Source organism: Gracilinanus agilis, chromosome 1 (genome assembly GCF_016433145.1).
Source record: "Gracilinanus agilis isolate LMUSP501 chromosome 1, AgileGrace, whole genome shotgun sequence".
NCBI lineage: Eukaryota > Metazoa > Chordata > Mammalia > Didelphimorphia > Didelphidae > Gracilinanus > Gracilinanus agilis.
This window is the reverse complement of record NC_058130.1, coordinates 288291131-288317229: the sequence shown is the minus strand read 5'-3', so window position 1 is coordinate 288317229 and position 26099 is coordinate 288291131. Positions and strand designations below refer to the sequence as shown.

The window sequence follows — 26099 nt, the reverse complement described above, 5'->3', positions numbered from 1 at the left end:
CTTCAGAAGGGTTGGATCAGTTCACAACTCCACTTATAGATGTAACAGTGCAATTTTCACATATCCCTTCAAAGATTTTTTACCTTATCTGTCATATTAGCCAGTCTTGAGCATCGTGAGGTAGTATACCTCAAAGTTGTTTTTTTTTTTAATTTATTTTTCCATGGTTACATGGTTCATGATTTTTATCACCCCTCTTCCCATCCCCCTTCTGGAGCTGACAAACAGTTTCACTGGGTTATGCAAATATCATTGTTCAAAACCTATTTCCATGTTATTCATATTTGCAGTAGAGGAATCTTTTAACATCAAAACCCCAATCATATCCCCATTGAACAATGTGATCAATCATATGTTTTTCTCCTGCATTTCTGCTCCCACAGTTCTTTCTCTGGATGTGGCTAGCATTCTTTTAAGTTCCTCTGAATTGTCCTGGGTCATTGCATTGCTGCTAGTAGAAAAGTCTGTTACATTCGATTGTGCCACAATGTGTCTGCCATACTATTTTCCAGTACAACGTTCTCCTGCTCCTGCTCCTTTCGCTCTGCATCAATTCCTGGAGATCTTTCTAGTTCACATGGAATTCCTCCAGTTCATTATTCCTTTCAGCACAATAATATTCCATCACCATCAGATACCACAATTTGTTCAGTCATTCCCCAATTGATGGACATCCCCTTGTTTTCCAATTTTTTGCCATCACAAAGAGCGTGACTATAAATATTTTTTGGTAGAAGTATTTTTCCTTATTATCTCTTTGGGTAGAGCCTTTTGAACATATTTTCAAATTGCCCTCCAGAATGGTTGGACCAATTCACAACTCCTCCAGCAGTGTTTTAGTGTCCCAAATTTGTTCCAAATTAGTGTCCCTCCACTTTCAATTAACAATTAACAATTAACACTTTCCTTTGCTGCCATATTGGCCAGTCTGATAGGTGTGAGGTGGTACCTCAGAGTTGTTTTAATTTGTATTTTTCTAATCAATAGTGATTTAGAACATTTGACAATATAATTATAAATAGCTTTAGTTTCTTCATTTGAAAACTGTTCACATCCTTTGACAATTTATCAATAATATAATGACTTGTATTTTTATAAATTTGACTTAATTTCTCTATTTATTTGAGAAACGAGGCCTTGCTATAGTAATTTTTTTCCTTCAACTTTCTTCTTTCCATCTAATCTTAGCTACGTGGCTTTATTTGTACAAAAGTTCTTCAATGTAATATGATCAAAATTACCCATTTTATCTAATTCTTGTTTGATCATAAATTCTTCCCTTATCCACAGATCTGACGGGTAAACTATTTTGTGATCCACTAATTTGCTTATGGTATCACATTTTATATCTCAATTCTGTACCCATTTTGACCTTATCTTGGATACAGTATGAGATATTGGTCAATACTTCATTTCTGCCATACTATTTTCCAGTCTTCCAGCAGTTTTTGTCAAGTTGTGAGTTTTTGTCCAAAAAGATTGGCTTTTTGAGTTATCAAACAGTAGATTACAATGGTAATTTGCTACTGTGTATTCTGTATCTCATCAATTCCATTGATCCACTACTCTATTTTTTAATTCCAGATTGTTTTTATGATTGCCACTTGTATAATATGGTTTGAGATCTGGTATGGCTAGGCTATCTTCCCTCATAATTTTTTTTCCATTAATTCCCTTGATATTCTTAAACTCTTGTTATTCCAAATGAATTTTGTTGCTTTTTTTTCTAACTCTGTTAAATAATTTTTGGTTCTTTGAATTATTTGCACTAAATAATTAGATTAATTTAGGTAGAATTGTCATTTTTATTATGTTGGCTCTTATGAGCCATGAGCAATTAATAATTTTCCAATTGTTATGATCTGTCTTTATGTGAAAAATGTTTTCTAATTGTGTTCATATAGTTTCCAGGTTTATCTTGTCAGGTAGACTCCCAAGTATTTTATATTGATTGCAACTATTTTAAATGGAATGTCTCTTTTTATCTTTTTCTGTTTACATCACAAAGAGTCAGACACAACAACAAAATAGGGGATAGGATGGAGAGAACTTGGTAGATAGTGTTCCTAACACCACATGCATAAGTATAGATATTAAGTTACCTGATAAAATTTCTGACTACCATTCTATCTATTTTGTAATTTTCACTTGGGAAAACAAATGTGATTGCTGTTTTACTAGTCCTTATTCTCTTATAATATGCTAACTCATCTATTGCATACCTGATTGATGGGATTGGCTAATCATAAATTTCATTTGATTTATAATCTGATATTCATAAACTTTTGGAGTTTCATGAAGGACTCCAGTTCCTAATATAAGTTAGGAATTTTAGAGTTTTAAGGATTCTTGGAAATCATCCTGTCAGGCCTCATTTTACAAAAGAGGAAACTAACACCCAGAGCAGTGAAGCGACTTCCCCAAAGCCACAGTGGCAAAGTCAAGACTGAACACAGTTCTATGATTTTTCAGTTGACTCCTGATTTTGAACCTTTTAAAAGAATCTTGTAAATCTGTGGGATAACACTAAAAAGAAGAGATCTTGGGGGGGGATCATTTCACAGTGAAAGGAGATGGGAATTTAAAAGCATGCTATAGTCATTTGCAGTGTAATCCATAAGCAAAAAGCCTTTAATTTTAAACTTGTTTTAAACATGGTTGAATGTTATTTAAACTTGTTTTAAACTTTGGTTGTATGGTATTTAAACTTTGACATATCAAATTACAATGTGTCATTCTGAATTACTTGCATCGTTGCCTTTTTCAATCGAGAGAAACAAAGTCATAGGAAGCTCCTTGATGTGCATGCTGATTGCACTTATTTCTGTCCTTTTTACAGATAACTGTAGTGATCTGAATTCAGAACTGCAAAGAGTACTGACTGGGCTGGAGAATGTTGTCTGTGGGAGAAAGAAGAGCAGCTGTGGTCTCTCAGTAGCTGAAGTGGATAGACATATTGAACAACTCACCACTGCAAGTGAACACTGTGATTTGGCTATTAAGGTAACTACACTGAAATCACTAAGCGGTGATATCATGTGAAAGGTTATAATGAAAAGGCATCCTGTCCTATACTATTCACACTTGCCTATTGGCAGCAGATCTTATAAAGAAAACCAAGCTCAATATATTGTTCCACCAAGCAGATAACAGATTCATTAAACTAAATTAGAACAAATAAATCTTAATGTCTTTTTTTAGACTTGTTATATACATAAGGAGATAATACCATGTTCCAAAGTCTATAGTCTTTATCCTAGGCAGTATTCTGATCAGATAATATGATCATAGATATAATCTATGGTAGTACCATGGATCTAAAATTAGAAAGTACATCAGATTCCATGCTATCCAACCACTTTATTTTATATAAGAGGAAACTGAGAAGATTGAGTAAATTGCACAGTATTGAGGTAGATGAGAAGACCAATCTGATCTCAGGTCCTTCCTTAAACTTGAGAGCTAGTATTCTTTCTTACACTATCTCATAATAGCTCCATTTATAAATGCACATTATAATTTTTAAGAGAATTATCAGTGAGACATCAAGCATTTTTAAAGATTTTACTATGTACCTATGACTGCTAAATGGAAAGACAGGCAAAAATAGTTGCTGCCCTCAACTTACATTTTAGATGTACACTCCATACTTAAAATATTAAATAATCAGAAAAAAAGGAAGGCGTTCTGAGAATGGAAAGCATTAGTAGCTATGGCAATTGGGAAAGAGGTCCTACAAAAATGATATTTGAGCTGTCTCAAAGCCAGAGGAACCTAACAGACAAATGTGAAGAAGCATAATTTTCCAGGCTTTAATGGAAGACTTAAAAGGGCAAAGGCACAGAGTTGAGAGTGTTACATGTAAAGAACTACAAGTAGGCCAGCATTGCTGGATCATAGAAAGGAGTAATGTACAGGGAAACTGGAAAACTAGAAGATAGCCATATCATTAAAAAGCTTTAAATATCAAATACAAGACTTTATATTTGATTCTGGGTGTCAAGAGGGAGCCACTAGAGCTCACTAAAGAGACAAATCTGAAGAACTTCAGAACAGTCACTTTAATAACTGAGTCCATCAAGGATAAGTGGATAAAAACTTGAAGCAGGAAGACAAGTTAGAAAACTTTTAGTTGTTCATTTGAGAAGGCTAAATTAGTGTTTTGGGTGAATAAGTGGATAGAACTTAAATGATATTGTAAAAGTAGATACAAAATTTGATATCAGCTTGGATATGTGCAATGAATGAGAGTAAAGAGTTGAGAACAACACCAGTTGTCATCTGGGAAATTTATAGGATGATAGGCTTCTCCATGGTAATTCAGAATCTCAGAAGAGGGAAGAGTTTTAGAGGAAAAATGAGTTCTATTTTGGACATGTTGATTTGGGGACTATGTAACCCTCAATTTGAGATGTCAAAAAGGCATATAGGAGGACATGGTAATCAATAGTGTCAAAGAGTGCAGAGGGATCAAAAAGGATAAAAATTGAAAAAAAGATCTGGCAATTAAGAGATCATTAATAACTGAGAAGGCAGTTTCAGTTGCATGATGAGATATATTGCAGAGGGTGAGAAAGAATGTGGTTGGATCAATGGAAAATTATTAACTTCATAATAAAAACAACTTGGAATATATGTCCATTTGACAGGGGACCATAAATACATACTACTTGCCCAAAGTCACACTGTGTCATCTATACAATGTGGCCTCTTAGCCTACTAATATGAAACCTTGATTAGTCTTAAAAGGTTGTTTAAGTTATTGTATCCAGCGGACTTGCTTATATACACAGTCTGATTCAGTGTTTGCAAGGAAATGGCCTAACCAAAAGTTGTCATCAGTAATAATTATTTTTATTAAACATCTTCAGTATCTCAAAAAAAATCTAGCATGTTACACAATGATTCATCTTCATTACTTATCCTAAAAACTTATCTTAAATTACAGTTGTGGAGAGGATTCCTAAAATTTTCCTTTCTAGTATCTCACAACTGTTGCTCCAAAAATTAGTCATGGCAGAGTGTGGATTAGGAAGGGAGAAAGCCAGGAGAAGGCAGAGATAGTTCTCAAGGAGCTAAAACCACAGGCCTCCAGACATCTCTTTTGAAGCACAAATCAGGGAAAGTGACATGGACAAGTACATTGCCTTCACTTGGATGAACAGGCATCTTTGAGAAGAGTTTTAAGTATGAAGATATGAGCTAATGCTCTTTGTACTTAAAGTAGTGTTAATAGTTGCTACCATATGCTGAAAGAAGGAATAGAAATATGTTTCACTTTTAATGATGGCTTGAAACCTACCTGAAGGTAGAGCCACTTAGAAATTCTGATCCCCTATATTATTGGGGACGTAGACACTAAACAATAACTCTAGTCCAACTATCAATAATATGGAATTAGGTCTTGATCAATGATACATGTAAAACCCAGTGGAATTGTGCGTCGGCTAAGGGGGTTAGGGAAAGAACATGAAACATGTAACTAGGGGAAAATATTCAAAATTAAAAAAAAAAGAAATTCTGATCCCCTGAGATATCCTGTTTGTTAAATATGCTTCAACATCATCATCTAGCCAGTTATTAGTTTAAGATTATCATGCAATGTGTTTTCTTTGTCCTCTGTCTATACACACTTAATGCCCCCCGATATTTTTAAAATTCAAATTGGTTAATTCTTTACAAAGAATGTTAAAACTAATATAGTGTTTCAGAAAACAAGAAAAACAGGTATCTTTTTGGTTCTCATTTATCATATGTTATCTTTCTTTTAAATGCACAGATAACATCAAACTCCCATTTCCAAGTACTATTAAGGCTTTGTTTCTTTCAGAGAATGTTATAAATGTAAGGATTTATAATGACATAGATTGCTTCCAGACCATATCTCTTCTTCTTCTATAAAAGAACACCATTTTATTTTTCCCTGTCTTAGAAGCAAAGTCCATTCATGCAGAATCAATTCTTTTAATACATGAATACTATTATAGTGAAATAACCTGTCTTATCATTGAATTGATTTTTAGAGGATCTATAAATGAGGAAAGTTCCAATCAAATTTTGTATATAGCATTCAACATAATATGTTTCAAAGATTACTAATTATATGAAAAGGCAACTTATCGATCTATGGTCCTAAGAGCTTATGTGTATCTTTTTAATTCTTAATCTAAGAGTTGTGAAGGTAATAAGCAATCCTTCTTGCCATGTGTCAGGAAACATGCTATGTACAGGAATAAGACAGCTTTTGTTCTCAGGGAGCTTGCATTTTTTTTTGAGAAGCATATTTTTAAAATAAAAAAATAAGTCAAAAGTGTACATTTTTGTTGAAGAGGGCACAAATAGCTAGGGGAATTAGAAAAGTGTTCATGTTGAAGGTGGCACCTTAGCAAAGTTTGAAGGAAATAAGGAATTCTAAGATGGCAGTAAGGAGGGATCATATTTCAGACATGGGGTTATCCAGTACAAAGGTGTAGATACAAGAGATAGAGAACTGTGTGTGAGATATAGCAAGAAGTCCAGTTTGGCTGAACTATAGAGTATGAGAATGCAAATAATATATAATAAATCTGGAGTGGTAATTTGATGTTAAATTGTAAAGTTCTTAAAAGTCAAACAGAACAGCTTAATAATTAATCCTGCAGTCAACAGAAATTGACAGGAGTTTGTTTTACTCAACCCTTACTTGGGAGTAACATGGGCAAATATGCACTTTAGGAAAATCTGTTTGGCAGCTATGTATAGTATGAGACTATGTACATGGTAAGGGAAGAAACTTGATACAGAAGACTAATTCGCCTGTGCAAAATTACAGATGAGATTATGAGAGCCTGAACTAAGGTGATAACCATGTGAGTAGAGATTAAAGGATAGATTCTAGAATTGTGCATGTGGAAATAGCAACAATTAGCAACTTATTAAAGATTTGGGAATGAGGGCAAGAGAAGATTCAAGAGTAATACCAAGGGATAGCTAGGTAGCTTAGTGGGAGAGAACAGGTCCAGAGAGAGAAGGTCCTGCATTCAAATATGCCCTCCAGATACTTCCTAGCTGTGTGTCCCTGGGCAAGTCTCAGTTGCCTAGCCCTTACCTCTCTTCTACCTCAGAACCAATACTTCTAAAAAAAAAAAGAAGAAGAAGAATACCAAGGTTGTGAACCTGAGTGACTAGAAGGAAAATGTTGAAACTGCAATGCATATAGGACATCCAGGTATTTTAAATATCTAGGGGACAATTGGAGATGCACAACTAGAGCTCAGGAGAAAAACCTGGGCTACTTTCTGCATAGAAATGATAATTAAAAATGCAGGAACTGTTGAGATCACCAAATGAAAGAGTTTAGATTAAATAAGATAATATTTATAAAGCACTTTAAAAAGTACCTGGCACATATTAGGCACTTAACAAATATTTATTCCCTTCCCTAAGGAGAAAAGGGAACAAGACTCAGAATAAAACTATAATAGAGACCCACAAGAGACTGAGAAAAGTCAGGTTGGAGATAAACTAGGAGAAAGAACAATAGACTAAAAAAAAAAAAAAACAGAAAGGAGAGGGTATCCAGGAAGAAGGAAAGTCAGCAGTATCAAGTGCAGCAAAGAGTTCAAGAAGGATGGGTGAGACCCTGGAAAATGTAATCAGATTAGGCAATTAAGATATCACTAATAACTTTAAAGAGTAGTTTCAGTTGACTAATAAGACTGAAAGATTACAAAAGGATGAGGAATGAGAGGAGAGGAAGTGGATGTAAGGGGGTGTTGATGACTTTTTCTGAGAGCTGGGCTATAAAAGGAAAGAAAGTTATAGGATAATAGCCTAGGTAGATGATAGGATAGAATGACATATTTTTGTCATTTTTGTTTTTCTATTCTCCAGGATGGTAGAGATTTGTGTATATTTTAGGAAAAGAGCCAGTAGATGGGGAGAAATCAAAGCTTAGAAAGACTGAGAATGACTAGGGCAATATACTAAGGTAGCTGGAAGGCTGTGGAATGGAGAAGGGTTAGCCTTCAATCAGAGACTGAATTAAAGGAAGGAGAGAATAAAGTTTGATAACGACATTTTTTAAAATGTAGAGAAGATAAGAAAAGGGAGTTCATGGATAAATGGTATCTATTCCCCTAAGTAAAATGTGAAATGTGTTGAACTCAGAGGACTGGGGAGGAAATAGTGTAAGAGGCATGAGAAGGAAAAGTATTAAACAATCCCTTTGAATAGTAGGACACACAATCAACTAGGAAAGAATAAAAGGATTGTCTTACTCTGGTGAGAACCCGACAAAGATCACATAACAAATTTTTTAATCACTTGTGTTAAATATTACAATTACCTTTATACGTCTAAACCCTAGGAATGAGTATATTTTTCTGACTCATGAGTTTTTTGAGTAATGTAGTTTAATGGTAACACAGTATCTCCTCTCTGCCTCAAGAAACCCATCTGTAAAATAGGGAAATTACTGAAAATTTTATAATTTATAAGAATATAATTAGTTTTAATTACCATTTTAAAAGAAATTATTGTGCTATAAACCACTCTTATTAATCTGTGACACAACTTCCTTCCCTCCTTCTTTTCCTTTTTTGTAGACAGTTGAAGAAATTGAGGGAGTATTGGGTCGGGAGCTCTATCCCAATTTGGCTGAAGAACGATCTCAATGTGAAAAAGAGCTGGCTGGTCTAAGAGAAGAGAATGAAAGCTTGACTGCCATGTTGTGTAGCAAAGAGGAAGAACTCAATAGGACTAAGGCCACCATGAATGCTATCCGGGAAGAGAGAGACAGGCTACGAAGAAGGGTAAGAATTCCTTTTGAGCGTGTATTTTTTTTAAACCCTTACTTTCTGTCTTAGAATCAATACTGTGTATTGGTTCCAAGGCAGAAGAGCAGTAAGAGCTAGGCATTGAGGGTTAAGTGACTTGCTCTAGGGTCATACAGAAAGAAAGTGTCTGAGGCCAGATTTGAACCTAGGAACCTATCTCCAGGGCAGGTGCTATCCACTGAACCACCTAGCTGTACCCTGAATGTATATTTTCTATTGGATTCAGAACCAGGGCTAGAGACATGAGGTTCTGGGTTCAAATCTGTATTTCCCAAATCATTGTTTATAAAATCACCTTTTGAAAATATGCAGTCTTCAAGCATAAAGGAATTGAATAAGATTATTTATAAAGCACTTTAATGAAGAAAATACCAGGTACATATTTGCCTTATTTCAGGGAATGTATCCTAATGGTGAAACTGATCATTTCAACAGTAGAATAATGGTGAAACTGATCATTTCAACAGTAGAAAAATATATCAAATTTGTTTCTAGAAAGAGTGATGTTCAAAATAATGGTTTTTCCTTGAAAGGCGCACAACTTTTATTTTGGTTCATGTTAGATCTGTGGTTTGAAAGAAAAGAGAGCAAAGCAAAAATAGGACTTCTATCAATATTCCCTTTGAACTGAGCTGTGAATCTCCTGGCTATCACCAATCTCATTCTCTTTTTTTTTAAGTAATTTGCAGTTTTATGCCAATTTAAAATCTTTATTTTCTACAACATGCCCAAAAGGGAATTCAGTTGAGAGAAAACTGAATCAGTACAAACAAAAAAATACAAAGGACACAGTCCTTTAGTGTCCTCTAGTGTTGACTTCATAGTGTTGACTTCTAGTCCTCTAGTGTTGACTTCATTCATCACCTTGCAAAAGGGAACTTTGAAAAGTGTGATTTCTTTTTTAATATCAACATCTGTGATCATCATATTTGTTTCCTAATTGGGTGCATGGTAATTTTCTTAAGAATTTTTTTCATACTTACGTAAAGAATAGAGAGAATTTTTAATTGGTATTTTTCTTTAGCAGCAAAGTCAAGTCACTGTTTTCAATAAAATTTATGATTTTACATTAGAAGCCATTTTCTATAGGCCATGGTAAGTCATCTCAATCAGCAAAGATGTTTGTGCAGAAAATGAATTTGCTTACCTCTAAACCTCATACCATCTGTAATTTCCTGAATGTTTCACTACTAGATCATTATGACTAATGTATTTAATTATACTTGTCCTTTTATATATTCATTTATTATGAACTTCTTCATGAAAAACCTGTGTTAAATGTAATTATACACTGTGGAGACCAATAAATTCCCTTCCTTGACCTGAGATACTCAGAGGTGGTGAGGCCCTGGAGGAGGCCTGCACAGAAGAAAATTCAGCTAGGTCAATAGCCTTTCTCCAATATTCTCCCAAACCCTCGTTCTGGGCCAAATGCCAACTTGTACATGCCTGAACATTGCCTGGACATGATCGTTCCCAGAAATAGGCTGTCAGACACATAGTAGAGTCTCCTGTTAGGATATGGGAGTGGAATATTCATGCCTGACAAAGTTTGTTATGTTCATATCATGTTCATAGAATTTAGAGCTAGAAGACACCTCTCAAAGGCTATCTAGCCCTACCCCCCACTTTATAGTTGAGGAAACTAAAGCCCTAAAGAATGAAGCCATCTGCCTGTTAACATAGTTAATATTTCTTTTTAAACCCTAAATCAATATTTCCCTAATGCTACCCTCACCTATCCAAAGTAAGATTTTTAGGACATATGGTATATCTTAAATCCTAGTCTCATAGGCTTAGATAAATATCAAGGTTACTGGCTATATAATTTATTATTAGATTTATCAAAGTATGTAAACTCATTTAAATATTTCAATAGTGTTATTGGGTGTGAGAAATATCATAGGCAAAATCACTCTTAGCATCATATACAACTGCTACCTTCTCTTTAATTCTAGAACCATAGCCTAACAACAATTTTTTTTTCTGATTGGCAGAATAAGTTAAACTAAGTTCTGTGATAGTCAACTCTTGCCAGAATGATGTTTAAACTATAACTCCTAAATTTAATGCTCTATTAAAGATAATTACAGTGTCAATAGTCTTTATGGAAGAGACTGTTTTTACTAGATTTATATTTATAAGTAAGCATTTATTAAGTGCCTATTGTGTGCCAGGCATGGTGCTAAATTCTTTACAAATATCTCATTTGATCCTCATTACAACTCTGTCTGGTATTGTTATTACCCATATGTGTGTGTACATATATATTTATACAGACACACAATTAAATGCTATTATATATGATGATTAAAAATTCCAACACTGGATTCTAGGTAAAAAAAATCAATTTATTGATCAGACTAGAAAAAAACAAATAATCCATAAATTGATCAGTGATCAGATGGTGATCAAAGACAAAGACATACAACATCTTGAACCAATAAATTCACAGTCCCTTCTTGATTCCTTTATGGGTAGAAGGAATCTTATGCCTGGTCATAAGATCCTAAAAGCTATTGGTGATCTAGATGGAGAGATTGAGTTGAGTCTAGTTAAAGTCATTTCAATTTTCATAGCTCATTGCAATGGGATATCCAACGGCATTGTCTTTTTACCCTTCCAGATATACCTAAGCCAGTTCTTATTTACCAGGCAAGATGGAGTTCACAATTTTACCTTTTAATCCTCCCAATTTAAATGATGCTTTGCAGTAGGGAATGTGAAAAATGTTCTTTAGATTTGTTAAGAGCAAAGTAATGAAGAACAAAGTTTGAAAGATAGACCTGAAATTCAATGTAAAACTTAGAAATAGATATATTATTAGAAATAAATCTTCTCATGTGCTATATTATGTGCTCATCATCCCCCATTTTACAGTTGACGACACTGAGCAGACAGAGCTTAAGTGGTTTGCCGAGGGTCACACAATTAAATGAATCTCCCTGACTTCAAGTCAGGCACTATATCCATGTAATATACCACCTACCACCCTTCCCTGACTCTGTGAAGTCTATTTACCCAAACAAGAATCTCTCACCTGTGGCTGCCATTGTCAACTATTTCACATTGATCAACAAGCAATCAATAGTACTCATTAAGTCCTGTGGGGGAAAAAAGAAAAGCAAAAACAGACACTACCCTTCAATAGGCTTACATTTGAAAGAAGATGACAGCATGAATATATACAGAGTACATAGGCCTTAGCGGAGCATGCAGAAACAGTGGAGGAGGGGTAGAATTGATAGAGAAGGAAAAGAGAGGAAATATGATATTTAAGCTGTTACAAGTTCTATGGCAGACCCAGAGTCACACAGGGATGACATGTCTGAGGCCACATTTGAACCCAGGACCTCCCATTTCCAGGCCTGGTTTTCTATCCACTGAGTCATCTTCTTGCCCCCAAAACAGAGACTTGAAGCCAGGGATTATGAGAGGAGAGAAAACATTCCAGAGATGGATAGCTAGTACAAAGGCATGGAAATGGGAGATGGAACATTTTGTGAGAATATCTCTGCAAAGTAGAACTGATTTTATAATTTTTTCCGTATTCTGGTGACCTTTATATGATACCTAGTGGATGTGGGGTTTTTTTCAGATGGATTATAACTTTCTAAAACTTTGAGCTTAAAGTTACTTTAACTTGTCAGGGACATGAGGCTATTTAATATCTTTGTTTTTCTTCTACTCAAATTTATTATATAGAGAAAGTAAGATTATCTTTACTAGATCAGTGGTATGGTACTTTATTCATATAAACCTATAATCAAAGTGCCCTGTGTAGATTTTCTAAGATTTATTAGAAATTTAATTAAATTGGTTCATTCAGTTAAGTAGTTAATCTGATTTACAAAGTAGTTGCTAAGAAAAATGTACAACATTTTCATTATTTCAGAGGTCATTAGTAAATATGATGATTTTTTTCTATAGGCTCTCTTAAATCATAGCCACTACATTCTCCACATACAAAAGTGAATTTGAACATTCAAAGATTCAGCTTACCTTCACCATACATCAGATACACTCTCTAGTCTAATTTGTAGCAAAATGTCCATTCTCTTTCCTCAGATTGCTTGGTCAAGCAAGCTTTGTTGCTTGATCCATATGAGCTTTTATATCAAAAAGTTCTACAAGAAGTAAGCCAGAGAACATTGTACACAGAGACGGATACACTGTGGCACAATTGAATGTAATGGACTTCTCTACTAGCAGCAATGCAATGATCCAGGACAATTTTGAGGGACTTATGAAAAAGAACACTAGCCACATCCAGAGAAAGAACTGTGGAAGCAGAAACACAGAAGAAAAACATATGATTCACTTCCCAGCTGTGTGACCCTGGGCAAGTCACTTGACCCCCATTGCCCACCCTTACCAATCTTCCACCTATGAGACAATACACCGAAGTACAAGGGTTTAAAAAAAAAAAAGAAAGAAAGAAAAACATATGATTGATCACATGGTTCAATGAGGATATGATTTGGGATGTTGGCTTTGAATGATCATTCTATTACAAATATTAATGATATTTTGAATGTTGAATAATGAATTACTTGTCAGCTCTGGGAAGGGGGAGGGGAGGAGGGAAGGAGGGGAGGGAAAGAACATGAACCATGATGTAACCATGGGAAAATATTCTAAATTAATTAAATAAATAAAAAAAGAAGAAGAAAGCCATTCTCTTAGACTGCCCAGAATCTTCTATGAGTTTTTTTAATATGAAAACTTCAAAAAGTTCTACAGCTCTCAATCTTTGTTTGTTCACAAAGCTAATGAACAATAAGCAGCCTACTTTCTTCAACACTCCTATCCATATTTTGGTATCAGGGAAAGAAGCCATCTATTTAAGAGGATAGTTCAAAAGTTGTTGAGCTTCACCAGTTATTTCTATCTTGGTCTCTTTTCTATGACTACCAGCTTACTAATAAAGGGAATATGTGTGGCTAGTGGGTGGTTGGTGCAACAGAGGCCACCAAACAGATGTAATATGGTAGTGTTTTTTGTCCTAGATGGCCAATGCTATGTTTGAACTAAAAGAAACACCATGATATGTGATTATTAGAGATCACATGATTCTCATTTTAAATAATAGTCTTGAGGCTTAGAGGGGGGTAAGTGACTTACTTAAAGCTACATTTTAGAGTTTGCATGAGTCTTTAACATATAAATTCTCTTTAATCCATGGAAAAAATAATAGTCTTGGTTTGTCATTATTATGCTTTTACTTAGGAATTTTCTAGTTAGCTACAGTTTTACGCTTCGTCTCCTTCAGGCCAATTGCTAAAAATTCCCAAATTTTTATTATTTTAATTTTTAAATATATTAACATATAATAATATATAATTTTATTATTTAAACATGGTTTTATGCTGCATGCATTTGAGACATAGAAGCACCTAAATCTAAGTAATAAGTGGAATAAATGGAGCTGACAAGTTCCAGCTAAACATCACTAAGTTAAAGTTAGGAGGAAACAGACATTATCTAGTCTGACCCTCTCACTTTACATAAAAAGTTTTAAAAATGTTTTAGTGAAGAGGATCAAATTTGGATTTTCTTTCTTTCTTACTTTCTTCCCCTTTCTCCCTCTTTTTCCCTCTCCCTTCCTCCCTTTCTCCCTTTCCTCACTCCCCTTCTGTCTCAAAAACAGGCTTCACCTGTCCCAATGCTTTGCTTTGTATTGGTTCCAAGGCAGAAAAGTGGTAAAGGCTAGGTAGTAGGGGTTAAGCGACATGCCCAGACAGTCACCCAAATAGAAAGTGTCTGAGACCAGATTTGAATTCAGGACTTCCCATCTCTGGGCCTGGCTCTCAGTCTACTGAATCCCCCCAAATCAGGATTCTATGATAATTTTGAATCAGTTTACCATGTACAATTTCCATCCTTCTCATTGATTCCTTCCTATGAAAGGAATATAAATCTATAAACCTATAGTATCTATAAACCATTGTGACTTGTTCTACAATAATGAATTCTGAATATTTTTGTTGTTGTTAAGGGAATGTTCTAGAAGTAAGGGAGAATTTCAGGAAGGGAAAGCCTCGTTAACATTTATGTAGTTAGAATAATTTCTTCCATAAAACTCCTTTCTCATAAAACTTATCTCTGTGCCTGGTCTATTAAGCTAAAATACATACATTATTATTACCAACTACACAATTTACTAGCAGCATACAAGACAGATATATTAAATATTTCAAGAGTGAATCCAGTGAATAGGATCACAGCCAGGGTTTACTCTAACCATCATCAATAATGGCTTAATTCTTCTCAACTCTCTAAGCATACTCCCATCATTCATCTCTCTTGGGTTGTAGGTCAAAAACACACAAGAATTCTTTCCAGTATACCTTCAGAGCCTATCTTCTCCATTGGATAAGAGTTAAATTCCTTTCTCTCAGACTGTATTTTTTTAAACTCTTTCTCATTGACAGTAACTGACTCGTTCTCTCAGAGAAGAAATTCCCTTAGTCCATTCTGTCTAATCTCTCTTAGTCATGACAGCAGAATCCAGCTAACAGTTGTTACTTTTTGTCCTTTGTTTTCAGAGGGCCCAGTGATGTCTTAATTTATGAGTGAATTGTATTTAAATGAGGCAGAACTGTACAAAGTCAGCAGCTTTACTCTCTTCCTGAGTCATCAGAAGTTCAGTAAGATAAAAGTCAGAACAACTGGCAGACCTTGTTGTCCTTGATGTCTGACAAAGCTCTAAACACCTCACAGAGCCTGCTTCATCCATATTCATGACCATTAGAACAAATTGTTCTCATCTGCCCATCATGTTGGAGGATGGCTTCATCTGCTTGGGATAAGCACCCCACAACTCACTAATGGGTCTGAGGCCTGTTGGTTATCCACAACCTGGTTTAGTCTGTCTGCCTTGTGGCTTCTGTGCATTTTACAACCTCGTGGAGTGATCAGTGAGAATTGAGTGAAAGGTGGGCACCAAAGACAGATGAAAAGGACTTGGCTAGTCCTCCCTGAATATCCCATATACCCCAAGCTTACTGTTAAACTACTATTGTACCCAAGATTCTATTCCCTCTTTACAGAGACAGTTGTAGTATCTATACTCTCCATTACCTATATTTTCTACAGTATTAATGTTAGTTTTGCATAAACAACTGTCTGGTTAAGTGCCAAAAACTTCTGCAAATAGTCCTTTTTTTCATAATGTGTTTCATTTTCTCGGTTCATAGTTCATAAGCATTAACTTATAAAGCACAGTGGCTAGGCTATCTAGGCTCATCAGATTGAAGCCACAGAGGCTTGGAAATCTTTGCCAGTAGCCCTGGGCTTCACCTGTCCCAATGCTTTGCTTTGTGTTCTTTACTTCGAGGGCTTCCAGTCTCAATCAGAATCTCCATTCTTCCACTTCTATGCCCACCTCAGATTTTAGTTTTAGTTGTTTTTCCCATAAAAGAGTGGGGAATTGGGGTTTGAGGGAAAGGGCCACAAAAAATGGAAAGTAAGAAAGGTTAACATAGTACAAACATGGATCATATATAAAAGTTTTATTCACATCGAGGAAAGAAAACACTGTCATAAAGAAATCATAGAAAGATCAGTCTGAAAGCTTTTCAAGCTTTGTTAAGCCATTTTCAAAAGCTCATTAGCTGTTTAATATTTCACCTCCACTGAGTACAGCCTGATCAAATGCCAACTCAGCTCTTTCTATTGATTTCTCTCTGTGTGAGTAACTTCTTTGCCTCTTTTCTGGTTTGATTTTGCCACTGTTAGTGTTGCTATTATAACTACTCTAATAGTGAACTTCCCATTGCTTATGTGCCTGTGCAGAGGACACAATGCCAGCTTCCTTTAAACATTTCACAAGGCCTTTTACCAAAGGAAAGAAGACACAAGCAGAAGGTAGCCTCATCTCAGACACAGTCTTGCTTAGGGAGCTATGCATTCATGGGATTGTAACTGGTGCAAGGAAGAACATATTTCTTCTTGCCCTTTAGCCTATACACAATTGCAGCTCAGCAGGCAGTGAAAAGAGTCCATTTGGAAATTAGAGGATATTTGTGGGTATTCTGAAGTTGGGGGACAGGATCCTATACACATTCCCAGAGGAATATATACTATGACGTAATTTTTAAAGGTATTTTTCCATGGTTACATGATTAGTGTTCTCTCCCTCCCCTCTTCATTCCCCCCATGCAGAACTGACAAGCAATTCCTTGTACATGAACTCATGCTATATACCAAGAGTTTGCTATCCATTACTGAAAGATATTCTAAGGTTAATTGCAGTGTCATCAATTGATACCTTACTCAACTCATTATTGTATCTCAAAAATGTGTTTGTTTTGAACCTAAATTGATCCTTATTTTTATGTTGAATGGGTGATACTTTAGTATTAATAATTTTAAAAGGAGATTATTTTTTATTATTAGGTTACCTTTTCAATTTTGAGAATAATTATCAAAATTGTGACAGTGAGTGGAATAAAATGAGGGAGGGTAGAAGATTTGATAAGAAATCATAATCGAATGTTTATAAGAAATATATTTGAAACAGAAGATTTGTTGGGTTTAAAATAAAGATTGAGTAGGAAATCTGTTATGCTTCTAGTGAAGCAAGAGTTGTGATCTTGACCTTAGACAACTGTAAATTCATATTTAGGTAAAAGAGGTAAACAGAGAAAATAATTAAAGGAATTTTAGGAAATGAATTTATCATCAAAATAATAAGTATGTGCCAAATGGAATGATATATAGCACCATCATTTTCTTCATTTCTACCCTTAAACCATTGTCCTCTGGTACTCCCCTTCGTTTCCCACAAACACTTTGCTTTTCTACTTCTTTTGTGTATTGTCTAAGCCCCCCCCCAATTAGATTATAAACTTTGGAAAAGTAAATAAATTGATTACTCACTCAGGTTATTATTGAATAAAAAATTTCCTTGAATTTCTTCTCAAAACACCAAAAAGCAAGTGAGTAAGTAGTATCTATCTAAAACCAAAGACAAGGTTTATAACTAATAGAGATAAAGTAGAGGTATTTCCAGTAAGATTAAATGTAAACATGTCTATAATCACCATTTTTATGTGAATAGAATATCCATTGTAGTAGTAACTGTGCTGGAATACTCACTTTGTAGTAACAACAACAACAAAAGAATGAATGAAAGAAAGAAATTAAGGTATTAAGCCTAAACAAAGAAGAAACAACATTGTTCCTTTTTGCTAATTGGATGTCTACTTAGAGACTCTCTAGAAATTCAACTGAAAATTATTCAAAACAATAACTTTTTAAAAAGTAGAAAGACATAAAATTTACACTCACAAATCATAATATATTACCAAAAAAATAGCTGGAAAAATTAGAAAATAAAATTTATTCCAAGTAACCACAGAATATATGAAATATCTGGTGAAGATGTGTTATAGCAGGATAAAATAATAACTACAAAGAAATGCAGAAATTATAGGCAAATATAATTCTTTATAGAAATAATAATAGACCTAAATAATTGGAATGATGTAAATTTCTCTTAGATTTGGCATGCCAATATAATAAAATGACATTACTACCTAAATTAATTTGCTAATTAAGAACTATACCAGTCAGATTACTAAAAGATTACTTTATAGAGTTATAAAAAATAAAATTTATCTGGAAGAACAAAACATCAAAGATCTCGAGAAATGATGATGAAAAAAAGCTAGAAGGACAGGGTCTTGGCAGTGATTATCAGAACTTTAATACTGGTTGGAAATAATGAAAGTTGATCCGACATAATATTTAATACATATGACCCAGAAGTAATCAACCATACTAGCATTATGTTCATCTAATTCAAGCACCTGAACTATTGCAGTAAGGACTCACTATTTGACAAAAACTGCTTGGAAAACAGGGTAGCAGAAATTAGGTTTAGACCACCACACACACCATAACAAGCTCTAACTTATTAACACATGACTTAATTTGAAAAGTCACATCATAGACAAATTAGAAAAGGAAAGAGGAAATTTCCTTTTCCAGGAACAGAGAGAGTAAGATTCATGTTCAAATAAGAAGTAAAACAGATCACAGAAAAAGAAATGGACAGTTTTTCTTATGTAAAAAAATATTTTAAATGTATAAACAAAATTATTACAATTGAAAATTATTAACTGGTGGAAATTAACATAAAGAAACTCTGATAAAGATCTGATATCTAACATATATGAAATATATATTCATAGAGAACTAATTCAAATCTGTAAGATTAAGAGCCATTATTCAATAAATAACAGAATATAAACAGACAGTTATCAGAGGAAAAAAATCTAAACTATCAACAACAATAAAAATGATCCAAATCTCTAATAATTAGGGAAATGTAAAATTGAAATAACTCTTAAGTTTTACATCCTCACATCTCTCATTGGCAAGCCATCCATTGACAAAGATGGAAGGAAAGGGAAATGAGAGGAGAAATGGAAAAGCATAAACACTAATATACTATTAGCAGAACTGTGAATTAGTCCACCCACTCTGCTTTTTCATTTTTGATACCGTTAATTTGGTTTTCTTCTTTCCTTTTTTTAATTAGATTTACCAGTACTTCGTTTATTTTATCTGTTTTTTTAAAGTACCAGCTTCTAGTCTTATTAATTAATTAATTCAATAGGTCTTTTACTTTCAATTTTATTAATTTCTCCTTTGATTTTTAGTATTTCTAATTTAGTTTTCATCTGGGGATTTTTAATTTGTTCACTTTCTAGTTTTTTAAGTTGCATGCCCAATTCATTGACCTCTGCCCTCCCTAATTTGTTAATATATGCACTCAATGATATAAATTTCCCCCTTAGTACTGCTTTGGCTGCATCCCATAGGTTTTGGTAAGAAGTCTCATCATTGTTATTCTCTTCAATGAAATTATTAATTGTTTCTATGATTTGTTCTTTAACTAACTTATTTTGGAGAATCATTATTTAATCTCCAATTAGTTTTTGGTTTGCCTCTCCATGTATCCTTGCTAATAACTATTTTTATTGCATTATGATCTGATATGGTTGCATTTATTATTTCTGCTCTTTGCATTTGTTTGCCATGTTTCTATGCCCTAGTATATGGTCAATCTTTGAGAATGTTCCATGTGCTGCTGAAAAAAAGGTGTATGCCTTTTTGTCCCTATTTATTTTTCTCAATATATCTATTAACTCTAATTTTTCCAAGATTTCATTTACCTCTCTTATCTCTTTCTTATTTATTTTTTTGGTTTGACTTATCTAGATCTGATAGGGGAAGGTTCAAGTCTCCTACTAGTATAGTTTTATTATCTGTTTCCTCCTTGAGCTCTGTCAGTTTCTCCTTTAGAAATTTGGTGCATACATGTTGAGTACTGCTATTTCTTCATTGTTTAAACTGCCTTTTATCAGGATGTAATTACCTTCCTTATCTCTTTTAACCAGATCAATTTTTACTTTAGCTTTGTCAGAAATCATGATTGCAACTCCTGCCTTCTTTTTCTCAGTTGAAGCCCAATAGATTTTGCTCCAGCCTTTTATTTTTACTCTATGTATATCTACCTGCCTCATGTGTGTTTCTTGTAAACAACAAATGGTAGGATTTTGGTTTCTATCCCATTCACATTCAGAGTTATAATTATCAACTGTTTATTCCCTGATATTTTGATTCCTTTTCCTTGACCTGCCCTTTCTTTTTTTCCCCTTCTATACCAGTGTTTTGTTTTTAATCGGTTTCCCTAATCCCCTCCCTTATTGTACTTCCCTTTCTCCCCCCTCCCTTCTTATTCCCCTCTTATTGTTCTTTAGGGTCTTTTTAAGCTACCCCCACCTTCTCCCTCCGTAGTATTGCTTCCCTCCCCACCAGTATGTTTGTTACCCTTCTACTTCTCTATAGGGCACAGATCAATTCTCTGCCCCAATGAGATCTGATTGTTCTTCCCTCTTTAGGTTAATTTCAATGCACTTAAGAATTAAGTATTTCCTCTCTCCAACCTCTTCACCCTTCCAGTGTTTTGGTCTTCTCCCCTGTTCGCCCCATGCACTTATTTATGAAATATAAATTTAGTCCATTTTGTCTATTTTCCTGTTTCTCTTAATATTTTCTCCTTTTCTTACCTCTAGTTTTATATACATAGTTATAAGTAAATATGTATATATATTGACATTTCATCCTATACAGTTTGTCACTGTTCCCTCTAAGTATACTTCTTTTAGCTACCTTGTTGATAATAACAATTTTTAAGAGTTACCAATATCTTCTTTTTTATGGGGATACAAGTCAATTGAATTTATTGGGTCCTTTAAAGAAAAGGTTTTCTGTTTTTTTTCCCCTCTCTCTTAATTACCTAATGGTGATTGTCTTGAGTTCTGTATTAGGGCAGCAAACTCTGTTTGAGTCCAGTTTTTTCCTTATGAATGCTTGGAAGTCTTCAATTTTGTTGAATGGCCATACTTTCCCCTGCAAGAATATAGTCAGTTTTCCTGGATAGTTGATTCTTGGTTGTAGACCCAGTTTTCTTGCTTTCCAGATTATTATATTCCATGCCTTCCGGTCCTTCAAAGTAGATGCAGCCAGATCCTGTGTTATCCTAACCGTGGTTCCCTGGTATCTGAATGACTTCTTCTTAGCAGCTTGTAATATTTTTTCCTTGCTCTGGTAGTTTTTGAATTTGGCCTGGAAGTTGTCAGTTGTGGATTAAATGTAGGATCTGTGGATTCTTTCCATTTTCACTTTTCCCTCTTGTTCGAGAATGTCAGGGCAGTTTTCTTGGATAATTTCCTGTAGGATAATATCCAGGCTTTTTCTTTTGTCATGATGTTCTGGTAGACTAATAATTCTAAATTGTCTCTTCAAGATCTGTTTTCCAGATCTGTGGTTGTGTCAATGAGGTGTTTCATATTTTCCTCAAATTTTTCACTTTTTAAATTTTGTTTTATATATTCTTGCTGCTTTATGAAGACATTTGCTTCTAGTTGTTGAATTCTAATTTTTAAAGACTGAATTTTATCCCTGGCTTTTTGGTCATCCTCCTTCTGGTCTGATTTTCTTTGTAGATCATCTTTCACCTTTTTTGCTTCATTTTGCAGCTGGTCAAATTTGGCTTTTAAAACATTATTTTTGTGTTTTAGTTCATGTATTTCCTTTCCCCAATTGTCTTCAGCCTCTGTTGATCGTTTTTTGAATTTTGAGTTCTTCTAAAGCCTGTGTCCATTTCACTGTGGAGTATCTATGTTTTTGCTTGGTGTTCCTTGGTCTTCCTCTGATCCATTTGCTCTTTGTTCAATTTTTGGATAGAAGCTGTTGATTGTGGTTTCTTTTTTTATTTTTCTGTTGTTTATTCATATTTTTTCCTTCTTTTCCCCCCTGTAATTGGCTGTAATCTTGATCCTCTGATCATTTTTTTTATCTCTGTGTTTGAGCTGTTCAGTCCTGGGAGTGCTTCTTCTCTGCTCTGTTGATTAATTAGGTTAGTGGGACCTGAGGCCAGATTTTCCCCTGCTGGTGGTAAAAGCTAAAGAAGTGAATTTGGCTACTTTCCTTGTAGTCTGGGGGGGGGGGGAGGTTGGGGAGGATGGAGCTTCCCTGCCCTCTGAAGACTTCTCAGGCTGTACTGATAGGATTAAGCCAGGGTGTGGTTGATCTATGGAGCTCCAAGTGCCCTGAGGTCAAAACCTTGAGAGAAAGGAGGTGGGAGGGGGTGGTGGGCAGAGCAAGATGGAGCATTTCTTTTTCCTCTCTGGGTTTCTCCCCCAGAAGCCTCCCTGCTGTCCATGATCAGAGCCTTGAGTTTGGCACAGCTGTGCCAGCAAGGCACTCCCTCAGACTAGCCCACCCAGATATTCCAGGATCCACTGGAGACTCAGCACATTAGGTGGAGGAGGGGACCCTGGATCTTCCTCCTTTCTTTCCCCTCCCACCTGACAGTTCCAAGAATTCAGGCTTTTTTTTACTCTTCTCCCCTCCCCACACCCCACCTTTTAAGTTGGGTTCAGCTGGGGAATCCTCCAGCTCTGTTCTTTTGTCAGATTTGGTTTTCTATTCCCTCGGAGCCCTTTGTCCTTGACTGGTGGTGAAGGGTTTTATGGAGGTCTGGAGCCTTGCTGCTTCTCTGCTGCCATCTTCCCAGAATTCCCCCCACCAGTCCACCCACTCTGGAAAGCAATTTGCGATAAGTGCATAAAGTTACTAAACTTTATATCCTTTTTTTTTACTCACTGACATCACTACTAGACTACTACTACTCAAAAGATACAAAACAAAAGAGCTTGTTTTGTTATAGAACTAGAAACTAAAAAGTTTCCTAAAACTGGGAGATTATTGTACTTGAGAGTGTAATGCAAGATTTCTTGCATTTGCAATCCTGTCAGTTAGCAGAATGGAACTCTGGCATGGCAGGTGCCATCCCAGGTGCCAACTGACAGTTGGGTTATGACTATATAAGGCCCTGCAAACCTAACCTTGGGGTTCTGATTTCCTTGACCTCACCCAGACACCCAGCTACCCCTGATCTTCCCCTTGGGGACCCCAGGAGGTTGAAGGGAGGTGGGTTGTGGAACATGGGCTGGATTTAGTTTAGTGTAGCCTAGTGATTTAGGGACACCTCTGGAACAACTCAACAACTTCATCTATTTAGCTGGTGGATCAAATAACATCAGGCCAGTGTCAAGTTATGAGGGAACCAGCCCTCAGCCTGACCTGACCTTCTAGGTCCATTGCCAACACTTGCCAGTTGCCCCTAGCAACAGCTTTACAAGACCTTGATCCCTCTTATCTTAGTTTTCCTTTTCCAGTTTAAATAAATCCCTTAGCCTGAATCTGTGAGTTCCTTTGATTCCTTCAACATCACCAAGGCTAGGGAGACTAAAGAGAGGAGAGAATATTTAGAAGTTGATGTTACTGTGAAGCAGAAGCTAAGCTTCCATTGTAGCCAGGAAGTAGAGTCCCATTTCCTGCTGGGTTCTTCTCTCACCCAATAGGAAGGCAGTTACTCCAGCAAGGAGGGGCCACACACTCAAATCCTTAAAGGAAACTACAACTGGCAGTGGAGATTGGGCACCACAGCTGAGGCTGCTCATCTAGCTCCAAAAATCTCCTGCTAGTTTAGTTACAGGCTCCCAGGCCCCTGATGACTCACATTTACTGTCATCATCATATTATCTATTACATTATTATCAATTACATTTGGTGAGCACAGTTAGGTTAATACCTACATAAATAATACTAAATGGGTCTTGCTAGGATGTTATTCATAGTCTCCAGCTTCCCATGCTTCTCTGGTCATTCATGCAGGGAGCGATTGATTTTTGGTTCTGGAAAGTTCCACAATTCATACAACAAACATTGGAACTATATGACTACTATAAATGGTGTACCATAACACTGGCAGAGTTTCTATGCTTTATACTCACATCTCTGGCACTAGTTTTTATGATTCTGCAATTCATGATAGTCCTGAAGAGAATCCTCTCACACTTATGGCTGCTTTTTGGCTCTGCTCCTAATTCAAAACCTGACTCTGTCTCCCTAGAACTATTGGAACACATGAAGCTGTTGTTCCAAGTCCTTAAGCAAATTAGGGAAGGGAAAGAACTGGATGAGCATACAGTTCTCCAGTTGGAGATTGTAGAAATGAAATATCTAGGTGCTGCTAATCTGAGCAAAGAATCACAATCTGTAAAGGACACCCAAAATCCAACAAAAGAAACCAGGCACTGAGACCACTGTATCTGTACTCCCAATAGGTGACAGAACCATCTTGCAACCTGGGGAGGGTATCGTGCATGTGAAGTCATATAAGGCTTTTACCCCAAATGATCTAGAGGTACTCAGAAGGCGCTTCCCCAAGTTGTTCATCCATTACAAGAGTCGGGTCTAGAGATGTGAGGTCCAGAGTTGAAATTTGGCCTCAAATATTTCCTAGCTATGTGAACCTACACAAGTCATTTAACCCCAATTGCCTAGCACTTGCTACTATTCTGCCTTGGAACCAAAATATAATATAGGGAGGCAAGGTTTAAAAAAAAAGACATTCAAATCATCAACTCAAAATTAAATTAAAATTCTTTTGCTAAATACTGTCATTTGTATCTCAAATTTTTATTGTTTCAGGTTCGAGAACTACAAACACGCTTACAGAGTGTCCAGGCAGCAGGGCCCTCCAGTCCAGGTCGTCTTACCTCTACTAATCGACCAATTAATCCTAGCACTGGAGAACTGAGCACCAGTAGTAGCAGCAATGACATCCCCATTGCCAAGGTGAATGATTTCGGGTTAGCAATAATATGTCTCCTTATCTAGGAGCAAAGGTTTCCATTGGGCACAACTACTCTGCAAGAATGTGATTATCCAGAAAGAATTCTTTGTAGCCACAGAGAGTTTGTAATTGGAACCTCTACATTTGAGCTCCAGGGAAAAGATAATGCACTCATAATTTTAATTCTTTTTCAATTGGAATATAAATACCAGATCGCATTAATCAACCCAGCAAGGCAAGGATTAACTGGTTTATCAATTCATTGTGAAGAGAAGGGCATACTGTAAACCCTGCAATGCTTCAGGAAGAAATAAAAAATTTCTTCTGTGTGTAAACTAGATTGAGCCTGACAGTAGAAAAGGTTAGTACGCTAACAGTCATGTTAACAGTCATGAGACCAAAAGGAAAGAGTAGTAGTAGTAGGAAAGTGATGGTAGAGAGGTTACGATCAAAGTGAAAAGCTTCTCCAAGCTGTCTGTACTATAACAAGAGAGAACGTTGTGTGATGATAAAGGGAGCTGGGAAAATAATGTCATCAAGAGGTCCACCACTATCTATTAGTCAAAGAAGTACTCTCGAGGTAATATATCAGCTTGTCCAGCAAATATATCCAATCCCAACCCTGTGGCCATGTTTACTAACAAATTAAGTCTGTTTAGTCAAACGGATTATAGGAAAATCAGTCAAAATGGCTTTTAGAACATAAACCCCAAAAGACATTTTTAAGGCCCTATTCTGGGGAGAAGCATTGCTAGATACTTGTGGAGGTGGAAATCTGGATAAGACATAACCTATAACCATGGTTTCAATGATCTTTCTGGTTTAATACGAGAACAGGATGTTCTATTTAAGACCTGAGGGTAGAAACTCAGAAAAGTTATGATTGAAATACTCTCAATCAAGAGGTTTGGAACATTAGCTGTATATACACATAATTTAAATGATTTGTGCCTTTCTTTAGATTGCTGAGAGAGTGAAGTTGTCCAAGACAAGGTCAGAGTCTTCCTCGTCTGATCGGCCTGTCCTGGGATCAGAAATCAGCAGTATAGGGGTGAGTGTTC

At 35.6% G+C, this 26099-nt stretch overlaps 1 protein-coding gene across 1 annotated transcript in view; it reads left to right on the top strand.

The window, feature by feature from the left end:
• The window catches only part of MCC (MCC regulator of WNT signaling pathway), a 182951-nt gene that overhangs the window by 86644 nt on the left and 70208 nt on the right, over positions 1–26099 (top strand). Inside the window, exons 5-8 of the mRNA XM_044680147.1 lie at positions 2840–3003; positions 8586–8792; positions 24894–25040; positions 26000–26089. Of these exons, the coding sequence (XP_044536082.1) occupies positions 2840–3003; positions 8586–8792; positions 24894–25040; positions 26000–26089 (608 nt within the window). The remainder of the gene's footprint in view (positions 1–2839; positions 3004–8585; positions 8793–24893; positions 25041–25999; positions 26090–26099) is intronic.